The sequence below is a fragment of the Astyanax mexicanus genome, chromosome 17 (genome assembly GCF_023375975.1).
Source record: "Astyanax mexicanus isolate ESR-SI-001 chromosome 17, AstMex3_surface, whole genome shotgun sequence".
NCBI lineage: Eukaryota > Metazoa > Chordata > Actinopteri > Characiformes > Acestrorhamphidae > Astyanax > Astyanax mexicanus.
Window position 1 is genome coordinate 38,380,677 of NC_064424.1, and position 16,506 is coordinate 38,397,182.

General features: G+C 40.0%; 1 protein-coding gene across 3 annotated transcripts in view; it reads right to left on the bottom strand.

Moving 5' to 3' along the window:
- fnip1 (folliculin interacting protein 1) overlaps positions 1–16,506 on the bottom strand; it is a 48,995-nt gene that overhangs the window by 17,740 nt on the left and 14,749 nt on the right. For 2 of the 3 annotated variants that reach the window (XM_022676465.2, XM_022676462.2), the window contains exons 2-5: positions 3,987–4,119; positions 2,002–2,133; positions 1,601–1,704; positions 1,317–1,391 (exon numbers count right to left, since the gene is read on the bottom strand). In XM_022676465.2, the coding sequence (XP_022532186.2) occupies positions 1,317–1,391; positions 1,601–1,704; positions 2,002–2,133; positions 3,987–4,119 (444 nt within the window). The remainder of the gene's footprint in view (positions 1–1,316; positions 1,392–1,600; positions 1,705–2,001; positions 2,134–3,986; positions 4,120–16,506) is intronic. The other variant, XM_022676463.2, reaches the window with a different exon arrangement.

Sequence of the window (16,506 nt, forward strand, 5' to 3'; positions counted from 1 at the left end):
CTGTGTTTGTGTGCGTGCGTGTGTGTGTGTGTGTGTGTGTGATATAGAAGATATATGTTGTACTTCTAGTTCTTGAAAACTAACAGGATTTAAACAGGGCTTCCTAAATGTAAAAATAAAAACTACTGCAAAATATATATTTTCAGTAGTCATCACAGTGAGAGCATGGACAATTACACACATTACAGGATTTTTCAAATATATTTGTGTGTCCATAATCTGCCTCTGATCTTTAAATGGTGAATTTGTGTGTTAATCTTCAGTACTGTTCAGATATTTTAGGCACCTGTGGAAATTACAATAAAAAAACTCCTTATCTAGGGAGTAAATGTCAGTATGACACCAATATCAGAATAAATACAAATAAAATTCATACAGATGGTGGGATTACATCACAGTGTTCATTAAATAATCTCCAGATCTCTCCTTATTACCAAACATCAGCAGCTGGTTTACAAAATTAGAGCTTGATGAAGGTAACTCAGGACTGCTGATGAAACTGAACACATCAACAGAGGGGCTGGATGGGTGTGGAGTATCCAGAATAAATCTGGAACAGATTTTTTATATTCAGTCGAGCTCACGAGGGAACAACTACAGGGGTTGGACAATGAAACTGAAACAACTGTCATTTTAGTGTGGGAGGATTCATGGCTAAATTGGAGCAGCCTGGTGGTGAATCTTCATTAATTGTACATTACACCAGTAAGAGCAGAGTGTGAGGGTTCAATTAGCAGGGTAAGAGCACAAAATATTGCAATGCACACAACATTATGGGTGACATACCAGAGTTCAAAAGAGGACAAATTGTTTGTGCACGTCTTGCTGGCGCATCTGTGACCAAGACATCAAGTCTTTGTGATGTATCAAGAGCCATGGTATCCAGGGTAATGTCAGCATACCACCGAGAAGGACCAACCACATCCAACAGGATTAACTGTGGACGCAAGAGGAAGCTTTCTGAAAGGGATGTTCGGGTGCTAACCTGGATTGTATCTAAAAAACATAAAACCAGGGCTGCCCAAATCACGGCAGAATTCAATGTGCACCTCAATCTCCTGTTTCCACCAGAACTGTCCGTTGGGACAATCAATTATTGGGGTCTAAATTCAGGTGTTTCAGTTTCATTTTTCAACCCCTGTACTTTCCAAAGAATTAGACAGACATTTTTGTTGTGTATTGTCCTGTACTTACATTTATTTGCTGGTGAAAATGCATGAAATCCCTATATACTGCACTGTCATAGTTTTCTTGTATTCTTGAGCTCTAATCTGTCTAAATCAAGTGAGCATCAGAGTGCAGGTAGAGACACTTACGTGTTAAGGCTGCCGTAGACGCTGCTGCCCGTCCGTGCAGTAAAAACTTTACTTAGCATTAGCTGTGGGGGTGATCTACAGTCACACGACAGAAAGTGGGGTGAGGGTGTGAAAGAGAGAGAAAGAGAGAGAGAGAGAGAGAGAGAGAGAGATAGAGTCAGCAAAAGTCAGCACTGTGTCATGATTCACTAGCTTTGTGTTTTGTTTTGTCCTGTCAGGTCAAATGTGACACTGTATTCATTCCTGCTTCAGCCCGCCCATGCTCTACCCTCGGCCTTGCTCACCGGATCTGATGAATTTTCAGTGTGGAGCCTTTATAGCTCATGGCAACAGATCCGAACATCATCTCCCCTAGCATGTTGGCGTCTGAGGAGCAGTGTGGTGTACCCTAACAGAAAAAAATGTCAAAAAAAGCAGCACAAATAATTACACCATAACTTCAAAACACTTACTGGATACATCCTGAAATGATCAAATTTTGACCTCACTGGATTTAATACAGTACATTATTTAAAGTTGTTTTCCCAGAAAAGGATTAAAGCCTAGTCCTTTCCAACAAAGCATTTTAAAGGAATTTTTTTAGGTGTCACTAGGTTTAATTAAGCTCATAAACTAGATAAAGGGGTAAAGCCACCATCTGTAAAAGTCAGTGATTCAGTGGGGTTAGAGGAGCCAGCTGGCTGACCTGGAAGCGGTTGTGTTCTCTGGGCTCGGAGGCACAGGAAGAGCTGCTGTCCAGGGAGCTGGAGCTGCCTCCCAACGGCCTCAACTGACAGCACTTCCCAAACATCTTGGCCTGCGACTGTCCGCACATCTTCTGCGCACATGAAATAGGGATATGTTTGCATGAATATACAAAGCAGTAATCCTATACAGAAAGAGGCATCACTTTCTGCTGAGTAACCACAATACAGAGCTTCACCATTTCGCCTCACTACACCAGTCTTGCTGACAAACAGCCAACGTACACAAAATTTAAGACAACTAATCTTATTCACTAAAGGCTAGGGAACAACAATCCAATCCACACTTTTTTAAATAATAATTTTTAAAACAAATCACACATCAGCTTTATAGGGATGTGCACAGTGACACACACAAATGTACGCACAAACAATAAGCTTGGGCTCAATTCTGGCCAAACAGTTTGGAAGTCAGACAGTGTTACGTAATGGGATTAAATAAAGCAGACTGATAAAGAGCTGAATGGGGTTTGGGTTTAGGTCTGGGCCAGTTTAGGGCGATGTGGTATGCGTGCTGCTCTCTGTTCTGCTAATGGCTCAAACCAAACACTTCTCCTCCAGTCCTGACCAAACAACAGCAGCGGAGCATGTGAGCCCGAGTCATATGACTTCCTCGACAACTCGTGAGCTGGAGCCGTTTGCTTATTTGCTCTCTCTCTCTCTCTCTCTCTCTCTACCCCCTCCTCCCTCTTTCTATTGCCTGCAGCTTCTCTCTCTCTCTCTCCCTCTCCCTCAACAACTCCTCTGCCAAAAGAATCATGTGACTGCAGCAGGGCTCCAAAGTCACAGATCCCTCACAGCCTCACCCAAACACAAACACCAGTGCTTATATATTATGTTTATGTACAGACCAGCATACAGACCATAATTAGCTAGTACAATTTCATGCAGCACATTACATTTTTGCAGGAATTGTTTACATTGTGCTCAACACTGTGTTAACAGCAAAGCTAAGCTAGGTGTAAAAAGACACTGGTGCCTTCACCTGTATTTAAGGTTATTACAAATATAGAATAAAGTGTAGTTAGAAAGTAAAACAGAAATATGGTTCAGCCCACCTAAATACAAACAAGAGCACAACAACTGAGACAGTCCACAGTTTCAGCCACAACATGCTGACTCTACATCAGGAACTGATGCATTTCTTTGTTTGGGTTTGGTTTTTCAGGCTGGGTGTGTGTGTGGAGAGTTCCATTAGCCCGCACCAGCCTCATGACAGCTAATGAAAAACGAGCTGGAGACGTGAGAACGGGAGAGCACGTCGGCCGTCATGTGAACACTAAGGAATGCTTACACACTCAGAGTCAGCTGATGCTATTATTATTGGAGATAAGGCCTCTGGTTGAAACCGGTCAGGACCTCTGGGTGAAGCAGGCAAGTAAGGCCTGCTTATGGCTCTGATGTTATTTAACTGTGTCTAAGGGATATGCACTTGGGGGTGGAGCAATAACCTGAAACTAATGAATGCACTAAATATATGGCAAACAAAAATATTTATTTTATAACAAAAAAACACTTCTGTTGTTTGGCCAATTAAATGAAAAGAGAGAAAAATTTACACTAAACTAAAGTCCAACAAAGTAATTCAGTGATATTTTCGTTCAGCAGCAGTGGCAGGCCCACACCTATGTACTATGGTGTGAGTAAAATAGGGTTCTATGACATTTGCAATTGATTGTATTCTGTTTTTATTACATTCAACATATTGTTCCAACTTTTTGGAAGTTGGGGTTGTAATTACAGCATTAGAGTGTAAAGTGATGGATATGTGGTCTTAAAATATAATAAAGCTGAAATTTGGAATCAGAGATTCTGCTAGTAAAACCTGCATTGCAGAGATCTGTATTTTAAAGTTTATATCAACAGTGTCAGTTCAAGCTAAACCCCCATAAAGAAAGAGCCAGAGAAAAGGGAGGGACATACTGACCGTGACAGAAGCATCTTCTGCACTCTTCTTCTTGCTGTTTGAGTCAAAGAGGACATTTCGGCCCCGTCTCTCGCAGTCCTGGTAGACAATAAGGCGGATCTGGCCAAGCTCTAGCTCAGAGGAGGGCCAGCTGCTGAGGGAACACAGTCACAAACGTGAGAAGAATGGCAGAGCTCCAGCAAACAGGACAGCTTCACCACTAACATAAGAGAACCTACCTACCTCCCTAAACCCCCCCTCTCCCCGGAGACGGCTTAGGCAGCAACAAAAGAATGGGACATGCCTACAGCCAATTAATGTTTCCTGACCCATAAGCTGGCATCAATGATGTCTGCTGTGCCAGCAACAGAGCCACGGCCACTCCTGTTCCATTTAGATGCGAATTACCTAACTTTATTTTTTGAAAGGCAGTAAATTACCTTACTGTGCGCATGTGTTTCACTGGTGTTTCTTTGGTAAATAACAGAGTTTTATAGTGGACGTGTCTCTTGTAAACAGTCAGGCACTTCCAGCACAGTACGTATATATACTAGTGCAGGGCAATTTTCATGATTAATTAAGTTAATTCAAATCACAGTTTAAATGTGATTTTCAAATTGAAGTAATTGTGATTTTACATGATTTTACATGTGATGTGCGGAGGCGGAAGGGGAGTGTGGGTCCAGCCCATGCCGTGACATGCACCCCTTCCTGTCCCAGCTGGTCTGAATCAGGACTGATTGAGCAGTCAGCTGGACCGGCCTTAAGGCTCATCACCCTTAGCCGTAGTCGAGAAAGACTCCACAGGTGAGAGGAGAACTGAGGCAGAACATCCCCTTAAAAGTACCCTTAACAGTAGGTGAGCTCCGCGGTACAGTTAAAAAGCTCCGCGCGACAGTATGAGCTCCGTGGTACAGTTAAAAACTCCACACAACAGTAGGTGAGCTCCGTGGTACAGTTTAAAAGCTCCGTGCGACAGTAGGTGAGCTCTGCGAGACAGTATGAGCTCCGCGGTACAGTTAAAAAGCTCCGCTAGACAGTGCTCTTACTATCCCAAAGATTCACAGCCCTAGTAAATACTGTAAGTAAATCCTACACGTGACTGTTTCATAGGCAGCTGTACTAATCCCTTAGCTCTGCACTGTATTAAAAAAATGTCTCTGTTTGCACTTTAAGCATGGTCTTAATATGATGGTTATGGTTATGCATAGTTAAATTACAAGAGATTTAGGAGAAAAAAAACACAAACCCTAGTCTTAATATGATGCTTATGGTTATGCATAATTAAATTACAAGAGATTTAGGAGAAAAAAAAAACACAATATATTAATATGACTGGTTGTGGTTTGCACTTATTGTTTGCACTACATAGGACCTAGAAAAGTTTTATTCTTATTCTTATTTCTATTTCTTATTGTATTAATGTGTGAGAGAAACCAGTCTGTTAAGTTTGGGCTATATGCTTTTGTCAAATAAAACTCTAGTTTGCCTAGCACTAATATACACACACCTCTGGAAAAAATAAAAGACCACCAAAAATTCCGTTTTTGATTTTACCAAATTGAAAACCTCTGGAATATAATCAAGAGGCAGATGAACGATTACAAGACATCAAACCAAGTTTAACTGCTTAAAGCTGGTTTAAAGTTATCCAAAAGGAATTTTTAAAACTGTGGTGGAGATCAGGTATGTTTGAGTGAGATGACAGTAAGGGCTGGTCTAGGTGGAAAGGAGATTCTTTGCTTGCTTGCTTGCTTGTTTTTCACCAATGTCGGTTATGAACAAAATGCCTATGGTGTTATTACTGTGGGTATTAATATTAGATCTAATTCTGGAAACGAGTGAATTTTATTTTATTTGTGAGTTCTAGGGTGAAATGTGAGGAGAATCATTGAACATCCAAATCACAGGCCAGTGATATTTCTGGGCTCTGCGTCAGAACCGACGAGAGAAGGGCTAGGGCGTCATAGTGGACATGACTGTTTACTGCCACGGGCAACAATACATTCCACACCCCTTTACTCATTCAGCTTCTCTAACCCTCCACTCACTCTCCAAATGGAACACACCACTCATGTGCTCCATTTATGAGCTCATATCTGTGAATTACAAGATTTTTCCCTATTGACGTTCACTCCTTCAATCACCTGCAATTAGGTTTAGCTTCATCTAATGAACTTAGAGATTACAGCTTCTTTTACAGCTGCAGAAATGACTCTTATTATTCATTAATCCTAAATTAAGTCAAAAATAAACTTACACTATTACGTCATTAAACAAACACGCGAAACCCCACATTATAGATGCAGACAAATCCCTAAAATGCAATACTAAATCACAAAGAACAGAACTTTCAGAGCGCAGGAAAGCTGTCACTTCATTTTTCATTTATAAAATACATCAACTTTAACAAACACTGGCAAAGTCAACAGGGAAAACATGAAGGTCTAGTTTGCCTCTACATAAACATTTATTCCAGTCTTAGACTGTTTTTAATTACCAACAGACATGCTTTTAGTTGTAGGTTTGTCCTCTGGTTGAAAGACTCTTTCTAAAGTAAAAATTAAAGTTCTGCTCTAGAGCACTAGATTTACTAACCTAGATAACTCTGGGTAAGTTTCGCAGAAAGGTATTAATCTTAGTTGGTAGAGTACATTTTCCTTTCAATGGAAAATCTCCATTCAAAATGCTGTGTAGTCCAAAACTAGACAATTACCCATCTGTGAAACAGCTCATCACTGATTACCTAGACTGGTTTACTTAAACTACATATAAACTTACAAACCATTGCCACTAGAACACCTATTCTGAATGAGAACAGTCAAGGTTACCATACAACAGTCTAATTGGCAAAAACAAACCTATCCTGAGCAGCTGACTAAAACCTCAACAATATTCAAGATGTTATCCTAATTACTGCCAGACCAGAACAGAATTTACAGTTTGCTAATCCAGAGACAGCCAAGCATGGTCAATGATCCAAGCACAAACTTTTACACTAGACTCCACATTCACACTATACAGCAGTTACAGTTCCCACCAGCCCCTTACAGTAATTTGAGGTTGAATGTACAGCAGACACAAGTAGGGAAAGAGTGACTGGGTACCTGGGCATCGTTGTGGATCTGCCAGTGTCTCTTCACACTGTTCCCTGACCCCCTCTCTCTTTTCGGAGCAAGTGCTGCTAAGAATAGCACAGAACTAAATTCAAAAAACAACATGAGACTGTCAGGTGACGTCCGGGTCGGGCTGGACACAGCCTAGACAAAGGCATCCCTGCGAGGGCTGGTGAACAGAACCAATCCTACCGATTGCAGTTCTGGAACTGACTAAAGCAAAAGCTTGGGCCACCCAGATTAGAGGTAGCTAGTTAGAACTCCCACCTGAGGCTTTGGATCTTAAAAAGTAACAGATACCCCTGCCCTCTGAATCCCCTCCCATGTTGCAAAGCCCCCATATATTTAGTGGAGTGGAGGGAGGCTGGAGTTAGAGAGAGTTACATAAAGAATAAAGAAAGGACGTGATGCATCTGCTGCCTGCTAGCTTGGATCCTCTTGAATGCCGGCAGCGGGTATTTTTCCAGTCTGTGGAGAGGCTGCAAGTCTAGAATACCTCAGGATGAAAATTAAACCCTGCTATGTTGCTAGGAGTGATCAGCCTAATCATGTTTTCTGGTGGTGGGGGGCTGAAAGCTGACGCCAGCAAGCCCCTACTCCTCTACTGAACAAAGCTCACACAGCACGGCTTGTGCTTGCTGTGGCAACAGGCTTGTACATCTACTTTTCGTGGCAGAAAGGCATTAAACCATGTAGTGCTACTTCAGGTAATGCTTTTACACCAACCACCAGAGTGATCGTGATGGTCATACTCATTGAAGCTGACAGAGGTCTACAGTAAATCTGAACAACTGGGTTGAGCAGAAAATCATCTGGGAATTAACATGTCCAACCTTAAGGAGGATGAGCAACTACAGCAGAAGACCATGGCTGCATCCCAAATGGTATTACACACCAACTATATAAGGTACTAACACACTAATTTTAGCAGGTTCATTTTCAAACAATTGAAATAATAAACTGAACTCAGATTCTCAAAAGAATGGTATGAGGATTTTCAGACTAGCATTCTTTTTGCAAATATGGGAGGTCTGTGGTATACTTATGTGGTTGAGTGTAGAAGAAGAAGAAGAAGAAGAAGAAGATTTTATTAATTTCATTATAAACAAAATACAATTTTACAGAAAAAGAGAAATATACAAATCACAAATAAAATGAAAGGCAGCAGAAAGAAGAAAAAAATCTTATAATATCTGCCCCTTTTATCCCAAAAATATTTAAGAACAATAGTACATTTTTGAAAAAACAAAAAAAACAAAAACAAAAACAAACAAACAAACAAAAAAAAAAATAGACAAAAAACATCAAATCCTTCTCAAACAATTTATATAGTTACACATTATACTATTTCATTTTTTTATACAGACCAGCTTTTATCATTTTTTTAAACACATACATTGATCTAGCATTTTTAACATCACTCTCCAAATTATTCCATAATCTTATTCCTTGAATTACAGTACACCGCTCCTTCAGACTAGTTCGAAATTTAGGTTTTACAAACATCTCTATCCCCTTAAGATTATAACAACGTTTTCTCTTCACAAAATTTAATTGAATGTTTGAACTTAATATTTTTTTATGAGCCTTATACATAAATAATAAAATATAAAAGTCAACTAAATCATAGAATTTCAATAATTTCAACTGATAAAACAATGTATTTGATGGATGACTGTAATGTTTTCTGGTGATAATTCTTACAGCCCTTTTCTGTAGAATAAGAATAGAATATTTAATTGTTTTACACGCTTTCCCCCAGACTTCAATACAGTAGTTTAAGTGTGGAACAATTATAGCATTATACAATATATACAGAGCTTTATCATTAAATAACTCCCTTACTTTGTACAATAATGCAATAGATTTAGCGATTTTAGTTTTTAAATGATTTATGTGTGGTTTCCATGTCAGCTTTTCATCAATGATGACACCCAGAAACTTCACCTCACTGACTCTACAAATCTCAACACCATCAACTCTAAATGGAATATCAATAGTTTTCTTTCTATTACTGAATATCATATAGTTTGTTTTATCCAGGTTTAATGATAATTTATTAAGCTGAAACCAAGTTTGTATTTTCACAAATTCTATCTGTATAATATCCAACATTCGTTCTATATCTTTACCTAAACAAAAAAAAGTGGTATCATCTGCAAATAGAATACATTTAAAGAATCCTGACACATTTACCAAGTCATTTACATATAAAATAAATAACTTTGGACCAAGTACAGAACCCTGAGGAACTCCACATGTAATATTACAAAGTTCAGATCGTACATCACTTATTTGTACAAATTGTTTTCTATTTTCTAGATAGCTAGCTACCCACTGTTGTGCTGTCCCTCTAATGCCATATTTATTCAGCTTTTCAAGAAGAATACTATGGTCAATGGTGTCAAATGCTTTCTTTAGATCAACAAAAATGCTAACACAGTACTGTTTTTGATCCACAGCAGTTGTTATCTGCTCCATCAATTCAATGAGAGCCATTGATGTTATTTGTTTATTTGCTCTAAATCCATACTGACTGCTACTTAAAATATTTTGTTTATCAATAAATTTATCTAATCTATTCACAAATAATTTCTCTAGAATTTTTGAAAACTGTGGCAACAAAGATATTGGTCTATAGTTTTTAAAGACACATTTGTCACCATTCTTATAAAGAGGAACTATCTTAGCTATTTTCATATTATCAGGAAATATTCCAGTTGAAAACGATAAATTACATATATATGTAAGCGGCTCAATAACACAACTGATTATATCCTTCACTAACATCATATCCATGTTAACCCAATCTTTTGATCTTTTATCCGCGAGATTTTTTACAATGCTTAGTATTTCCTCTTTATCAGTTTCACCAAGAAAAATGCTGTTGACACAACCCATGACTGTATGATTTGTATTATTTACTTTTGGTATTTTAGCTGCAAGGCTTGAGCCAACATTTACATAGTATTGATTGAATTCGTTTGCTATTACACTTTTGTCATCTTGTACAAAATACTGTGAAATATCCGAAGGTGTTTTATGATTTTTCAAAACACTATTCATTACTCCCCATGTTGCTTTCATATCACCCTTACTTTTGTTTAGTAAGTAGGGCTGGGGCGACGCATCGACATAATCGACGTCATCGATTACAAAAATACATCGATTTGCATAACGTGCGTCGGCGCGTCGTAAACATGGCGGCGCCTGTGGAGAGCATTAGAGGTTAGATCGGGCCCAAAAATTCCAACTGGCTGTTTTCGGGCTGTTTTAATGAGCGAAATATGATCAGAATTATGTTAATTAACACGGTAACATAGAAGCATAGAACTATTATTTAATTAAAATGATTTTTAAGAACAGCTAAACACAGTTCTGCAAGTCAAACGCGGAGGAGTTCACGTGTGCGAGAGAGAGAGAGAGAGAGAGAGAGAGAGAGAGAGAGAGAGAGAGAGAGAGAGAGAGAGAGAGAGAGATTTGCTTGTTCTACTCACAGGTGAAGGTTCTCTTTGATCTCCTCGTGCTCATATTCTAGTCCCATTCATAATTCTGCAGCTCCCTCAGTGTTTTCTGCCGTATTTTGCGGCTAGCGCGAGCGCTTACAACTGACACCGCGGACCGCGAGGTGCCGCCGCGTTTGTGCCGAATCCGACTCTCTGCTGAATCTGACTCCCGCTTCGCGGACAGAATCGGCACAACACCCCCGCTGTAGAACTGCGGTAGTGAAAACAGCGCTTATAAATAAATTAGTTTAGTTTCACTTTCAGTTTTCGTTATTTTTTTTTAAATTAAAATATAATTAAAAAACAGACGCCTACATCTCGGACTATTTTCTGGAGCCCGGGTCGGATTTACGGGCGGGCCTCGGGTCATGTCGGGTTCGGGCAGAGAATCTAAGCTCTAGAGAGCTTGGACTCCGGAGAGCAATCTCCAGCTACAAAAAAACGCCAGCGGGCATCTAAAGTTTGGGAGCATTTCACGCAAAAGGGCAACAATGTGGTCCTCTGCCATACGTGCAAAAGGAGCACTTGAAGCGCAAACATCCAGGAGCACTATGTCAACAGGGTCACACAGTAAGTTACCGTTTACATCAGGGTCTCCGCGGGTGTCCTTAAAAAGACTTAAGGCTGTCTACCAAAGGTTTTAAACCTGCCACAGGCAGAAATTATACATTTTTGGTTTATATTTGTGCATGGCATTTCGCAGTTTCCAGAAACAGTAGCATTATTCATAAGTTCAGGTGTTTAGCTAAGCTAGCTGCCTTAAGTTATTTTAGCTAGCGCCGTCGGCGCTGCGGTGTTACACCGTTTTCTGTCACCGTCGGAATTTTGTGACCAGTGCTCACGGTTATGAGCGTTCATTGGCAAAACGGAAGCTTTCTATACCTACACCTTACCCTCAGCCCTAAACTGAACCGTTTTGGCCAGTCGGGGTAAACATTAGAAACGAACACGTTTCGAATCGGCCAGTGCACCGGTCTGCTGAGAACTACTTGCCAGTGGTCACAAAATCTAGCGGTCACAGAAAACAGTGCAACACACGGTTGTGGTGTATGGGAGCTTATCCATTTTTAGCGTTATAGATCTAAACAACGTGCTGTACATGTAAGTGATTATAAGTGTGGGGTTTGGTTTAGTAGGCTTGTGTTGTTGTTGTTGTTGTTATTATATATAAATATAGTAATTTATCGTTTGCTTTAAAACGTAAAATAATTATTTAAATATGTTTCTCAATGAATAGATTAGTCGACTAATCGAAAAAAATAATCGTTAGAATAATCGTTTAAAAAATAATCGTTAGGGACAGCCCTATTAGTAAGTCACTATAATATTCCTTCTTATGCTTTCTTATAATCCATACCAACTTGTTCTTATACTTTTTATATCTTTCTTCTGCGTCTTTTGTTCTCAATTTCAAGAAACATGAATAAAGGTAATTCTTTTTTTTACAGGCATTCCTTAACCCGTTCGTCATCCATGGCTTGTCAGCAACATTTCTCTTAACACAATTTTTTTTGCATACAATTTTTTTCATACAGGGTTTCCAAAATATTCATAAACACACCATATGCTCTATTTACATCATCAACATACACATCCTTCCAGTTTTGTCTTTTTAAATCATCTTTCAATTTATCCAAAGCTTTTTTTGATGTATTTATCATTTTTTTCTTTATTAAAACTGTTTTTTCACTGAACTTATTATTTTTACAAATTGTAAACACTGGCAAATGATCACTTATATCAGTTATCATAATCCCACTCAGCACCTCTTCATTTCTTATATTTGTAAAGATATTATCAATAACTGTATCACTGTGGGTTGTAATTCTTGTTGATTTGGTTATTAAAGGATAAAGACTTAAGCTATACATTGTATTAATAAACGTTCTAATATTATTTGAATCGATTTGACTTCCCAAATCAATATTAAAATCTCCACACAAAAAAACTGTTTTATTACAACTACTTTCAAAGAGCTCAATTATTTTATCTGTAAATAAGTCAATATTTGAACCTGGTGACCTGTACACACAACTTATTATTATATTTTTAGAGTTTTCATTTATTATATCAACAGTAATCATTTCCATTACACCATCAACAGCTATTGACATTTTATTTCTAATTTTACACTTTAATTTAATATCGATAAATAAAGCAACCCCTCCACCTCTTTTATCACTTCTATTCATATAATATAGTCTATATCCTTCTATTTCATAATTATTTGTATTTTTATCATTGAACCAGGTCTCTGAGACTGCTATAATATTAAAATGTCTGTTTAGCTGTTTTAAATAGTCTGTTATTTTAAAAAAATTTGAATTCATGCTTCTACTATTAAAGTGAATGATAGAGAAACCTCCATTTACCATTATATTGCTGTTGAATTGCTCCTGATTATAATATTTACAATGTTCAATCACTGGAAAAAAATCTGCATCAACCATAGTATCTACATCATATATTTTAGACTCTAAATGTTTATGAGTATTCATTTATTTTTATTTTGTTTTGTATTTATCTAAATCCAGTAACAGACCTTTCGTTTAAAAAAAAAAAAAAAAAAAAAGTAAACCCATATTTATTTCTATTATGTAACTGTTAATTGTTGTGCATCCACTACTTATCAACTCCAAACTTGTCTAGTTGTTCTAAGGATCTAATCCATATACCTTTAGCATTCTCAGGCGCATCCTTTGTTTTTATAAAAACTTTACAGTTCACAGTCCATGTAGCCTGGATTTTGTTCTGTTTTCTTAGTAATCTGGCTTTCTTAGCAATGTCGGCATTCTTTTTAGTGAGATGTTCATTAATATAAACACTTGTGCCTTTCAGATTTCTTCCTTGCTTCAGCAAATCAATCTTATGTTTTCTATTATTGAACCGAATGATTATTGGTGATACAGCAGACTTTCCTCTCTGATTTTTAATTGGTAGGGTATGACAAGCTTCAATGTTCTCACTTTCAATGTCAATGTCTTTACTCTGCAGGAATGTAATTACCTGCTCCTCTGTTGTACTTTCATGTTCTGAAATGTTGTCAGCCCTACTCCTCCTCACAGCCTGTGAATAGCTCCGTGGTCTTATTTCTAGTCCTGTTATCATGACATCATTTATTCGGGAATACTGCTCCAAATCGGCGACTCTATTTTCCAAAATTTCAATTCTTTTAGCTTGTTCCATGTTTACCATTTTAAGCTGCTTGATTTCATTTAGCAGTTCAGTTATAATTGTCTGTTGTTTTGTCAGTGTCGCCAACTCACCAGACATCATGTTCATGGCATCTTTTAATTCCTCCATATCCTTTTGTATTACTTTCATAGCCATCTTTGTCAGCAACAAAAGTCCAGTAGCTATATTTCATCCACCGCGGGCTCCTCTCTCACTCCACCGCGGGCTCCTCTCTCACTCCACCGCGGGCCTTTCTCTCACTCCACCGCGGGCTCCTCTCTCACTCCACCGCGGGCTCCTCTCTCACTCCACCGCGGGCTCCTCTCTCACTCCACCGCGGGCTCCTCTCTCACTCCACCGCGGGCCTTTCTCTCACTCCACCGCGGGCTCCTCTCTCACTCCACCGCGGGCCTTTCTCTCACTCCACCGCGGGCCTTTCTCTCACTCCACCGCGGGCCTTTCTCTCACTCCACCGCGGGCCTTTCTCTCACTCCACCGCGGGCCTTTCTCTCACTCCACCGCGGGCTCCTCTCTCACTCCACCGCGGGCTCCTCTCTCACTCCACCACGGGCCTTTCTCTCACTCCACCGCGGGCTCCTCTCTCACTCCACCGCGGGCTCCTCTCTCACTCCACCGCGGGCTCCTCTCTCACTCCACCGCGGGCTCCTCTCTCACTCCACCGCGGGCTCCTCTCTCACTCCACCGCGGGCTCCTCTCTCACTCCACCGCGGGCTCCTCTCTCACTCCACCGCGGGCCTTTCTCTCACTCCACCGCGGGCCTTTCTCTCACTCCACCGCGGGCTCCTCTCTCACTCCACCGCGGGCCTTTCTCTCACTCCACCGCGGGCTCCTCTCTCACTCCACCGCGGGCCTTTCTCTCACTCCACCGCGGGCCTTTCTCTCACTCCACCGCGGGCCTTTCTCTCACTCCACCGCGGGCTCCTCTCTCACTCCACCGCGGGCTCCTCTCTCACTCCACCGCGGGCTCCTCTCTCACTCCACCGCGGGCTCCTCTCTCACTCCACCGCGGGCTCCTCTCTCACTCCACCGCGGGCTCCTCTCTCACTCCACCGCGGGCTCCTCTCTCACTCCACCGCGGGCTCCTCTCTCACTCCACCGCGGGCTCCTCTCTCACTCCACCGCGGGCTCCTCTCTCCAAGGTCTTATAATATACTAATATAATATATAATATAATAATATACTTTTCGTGGCAGAAAGGCATTAAACCATGTAGTGCTACTTCAGGTAATGCTTTTACACCAACCACCAGAGTGATCGTGATGGTCATACTCATTGAAGCTGACAGAGGTCTACAGTAAATCTGAACAACTGGGTTGAGCAGAAAATCATCTGGGAATTAACATGTCCAACCTTAAGGAGGATGAGCAACTACAGCAGAAGACCATGGCTGCATCCCAAATGGTATTACACACCAACTATATAAGGTACTAACACACTAATTTTAGCAGGTTCATTTTCAAACAATTGAAATAATAAACTGAACTCAGATTCTCAAAAGAATGGTATGAGGATTTTCAGACTAGCATTCTTTTTGCAAATATGGGAGGTCTGTGGTATACTTATGTGGTTGAGTGTAAAAGCTGTTTTGGAATTTCACTGTAGATTTTGTTTCACTGTAGATGTGAACGCCATCTATCCCCTCCCTGTGTGGGTTTACTTGATTGGTTAATTTTGTAAGGTGACACTTCTACTTATGTTGCACACTGTGATAGGACTGAAGCAAGGGTACTTTAATAAAGCGCACTGTGATAGGACTGGAGAGAGGGCACTGTAATAAAGCGCACTGTGATAGGACTGGAGAGAGGGTACTATAATAAAGTGCACTTTGATAGAACTGGAGAGAGGGTACTGTAATAAAGTGCACTTTGATAGAACTGGAGAGAGGGTACTGTAATAAAGTGCACTTTGATAGAACTGGAGAGAGGGTACTGTAATAAAGTGCACTTTGATAGAACTGGAGAGAGGGTACTGACAGAATGGTAATAGGAAACGCCGCTCTCACACCGGCCTGAATAGAGAAACATCAGGACCGGGCCCGGAAAATCTGCCTGATGACTTCTTCTCTGAAGTGTAAATTTCCTGACTGCATATCTAAATAGGAGAAGTATGATCATAATCAAAAGCTCATGGGTAAATTAGTTACAACGAACTATAAAATAGGAGAATATCCTGATTCTTTCTATCCAACACATTCCTTTTACTGGCATCTGAGAGAACACTCCATTTTTTACTCTTGTTAACAAGGAACAGGAACAAACACCATTCAGTACCACCTTAACACTCATGTTATAAGCTTTTAGAAGTGAACATTTCTTGTCTCCAAAAATCCAGTGGTAACCCACAGAGAGCCTTGCTGCAGATGATGACTGATGCATTCCAAACTCACATGATTTGCCAGTGACAGATGAGGTCACACACAGACATTCCAAGATGGGTAAAGATGAATGTTCCTTAGACCAAACCAACCTGTTAGAAATCACAATCATCACACCATCACTCTTTCTAGTTCAGTCACGTCATGTCCTGCACACACACACTGATACAGATGTGTTGCCGACTGATCAAATCTTTTGCCTGAAAAACCTCACTGTTGCGCATTCTGAACATTGTTAAAGAAGATCCTAGACAAACTTGTCTGAAAAACCTAGTTTCCCTAAAACATTCACCAGTTAAAGCTATTTCAAGAAATGGGCAATGTGTGAACTGTTTAAAAAGGTCTGGCCT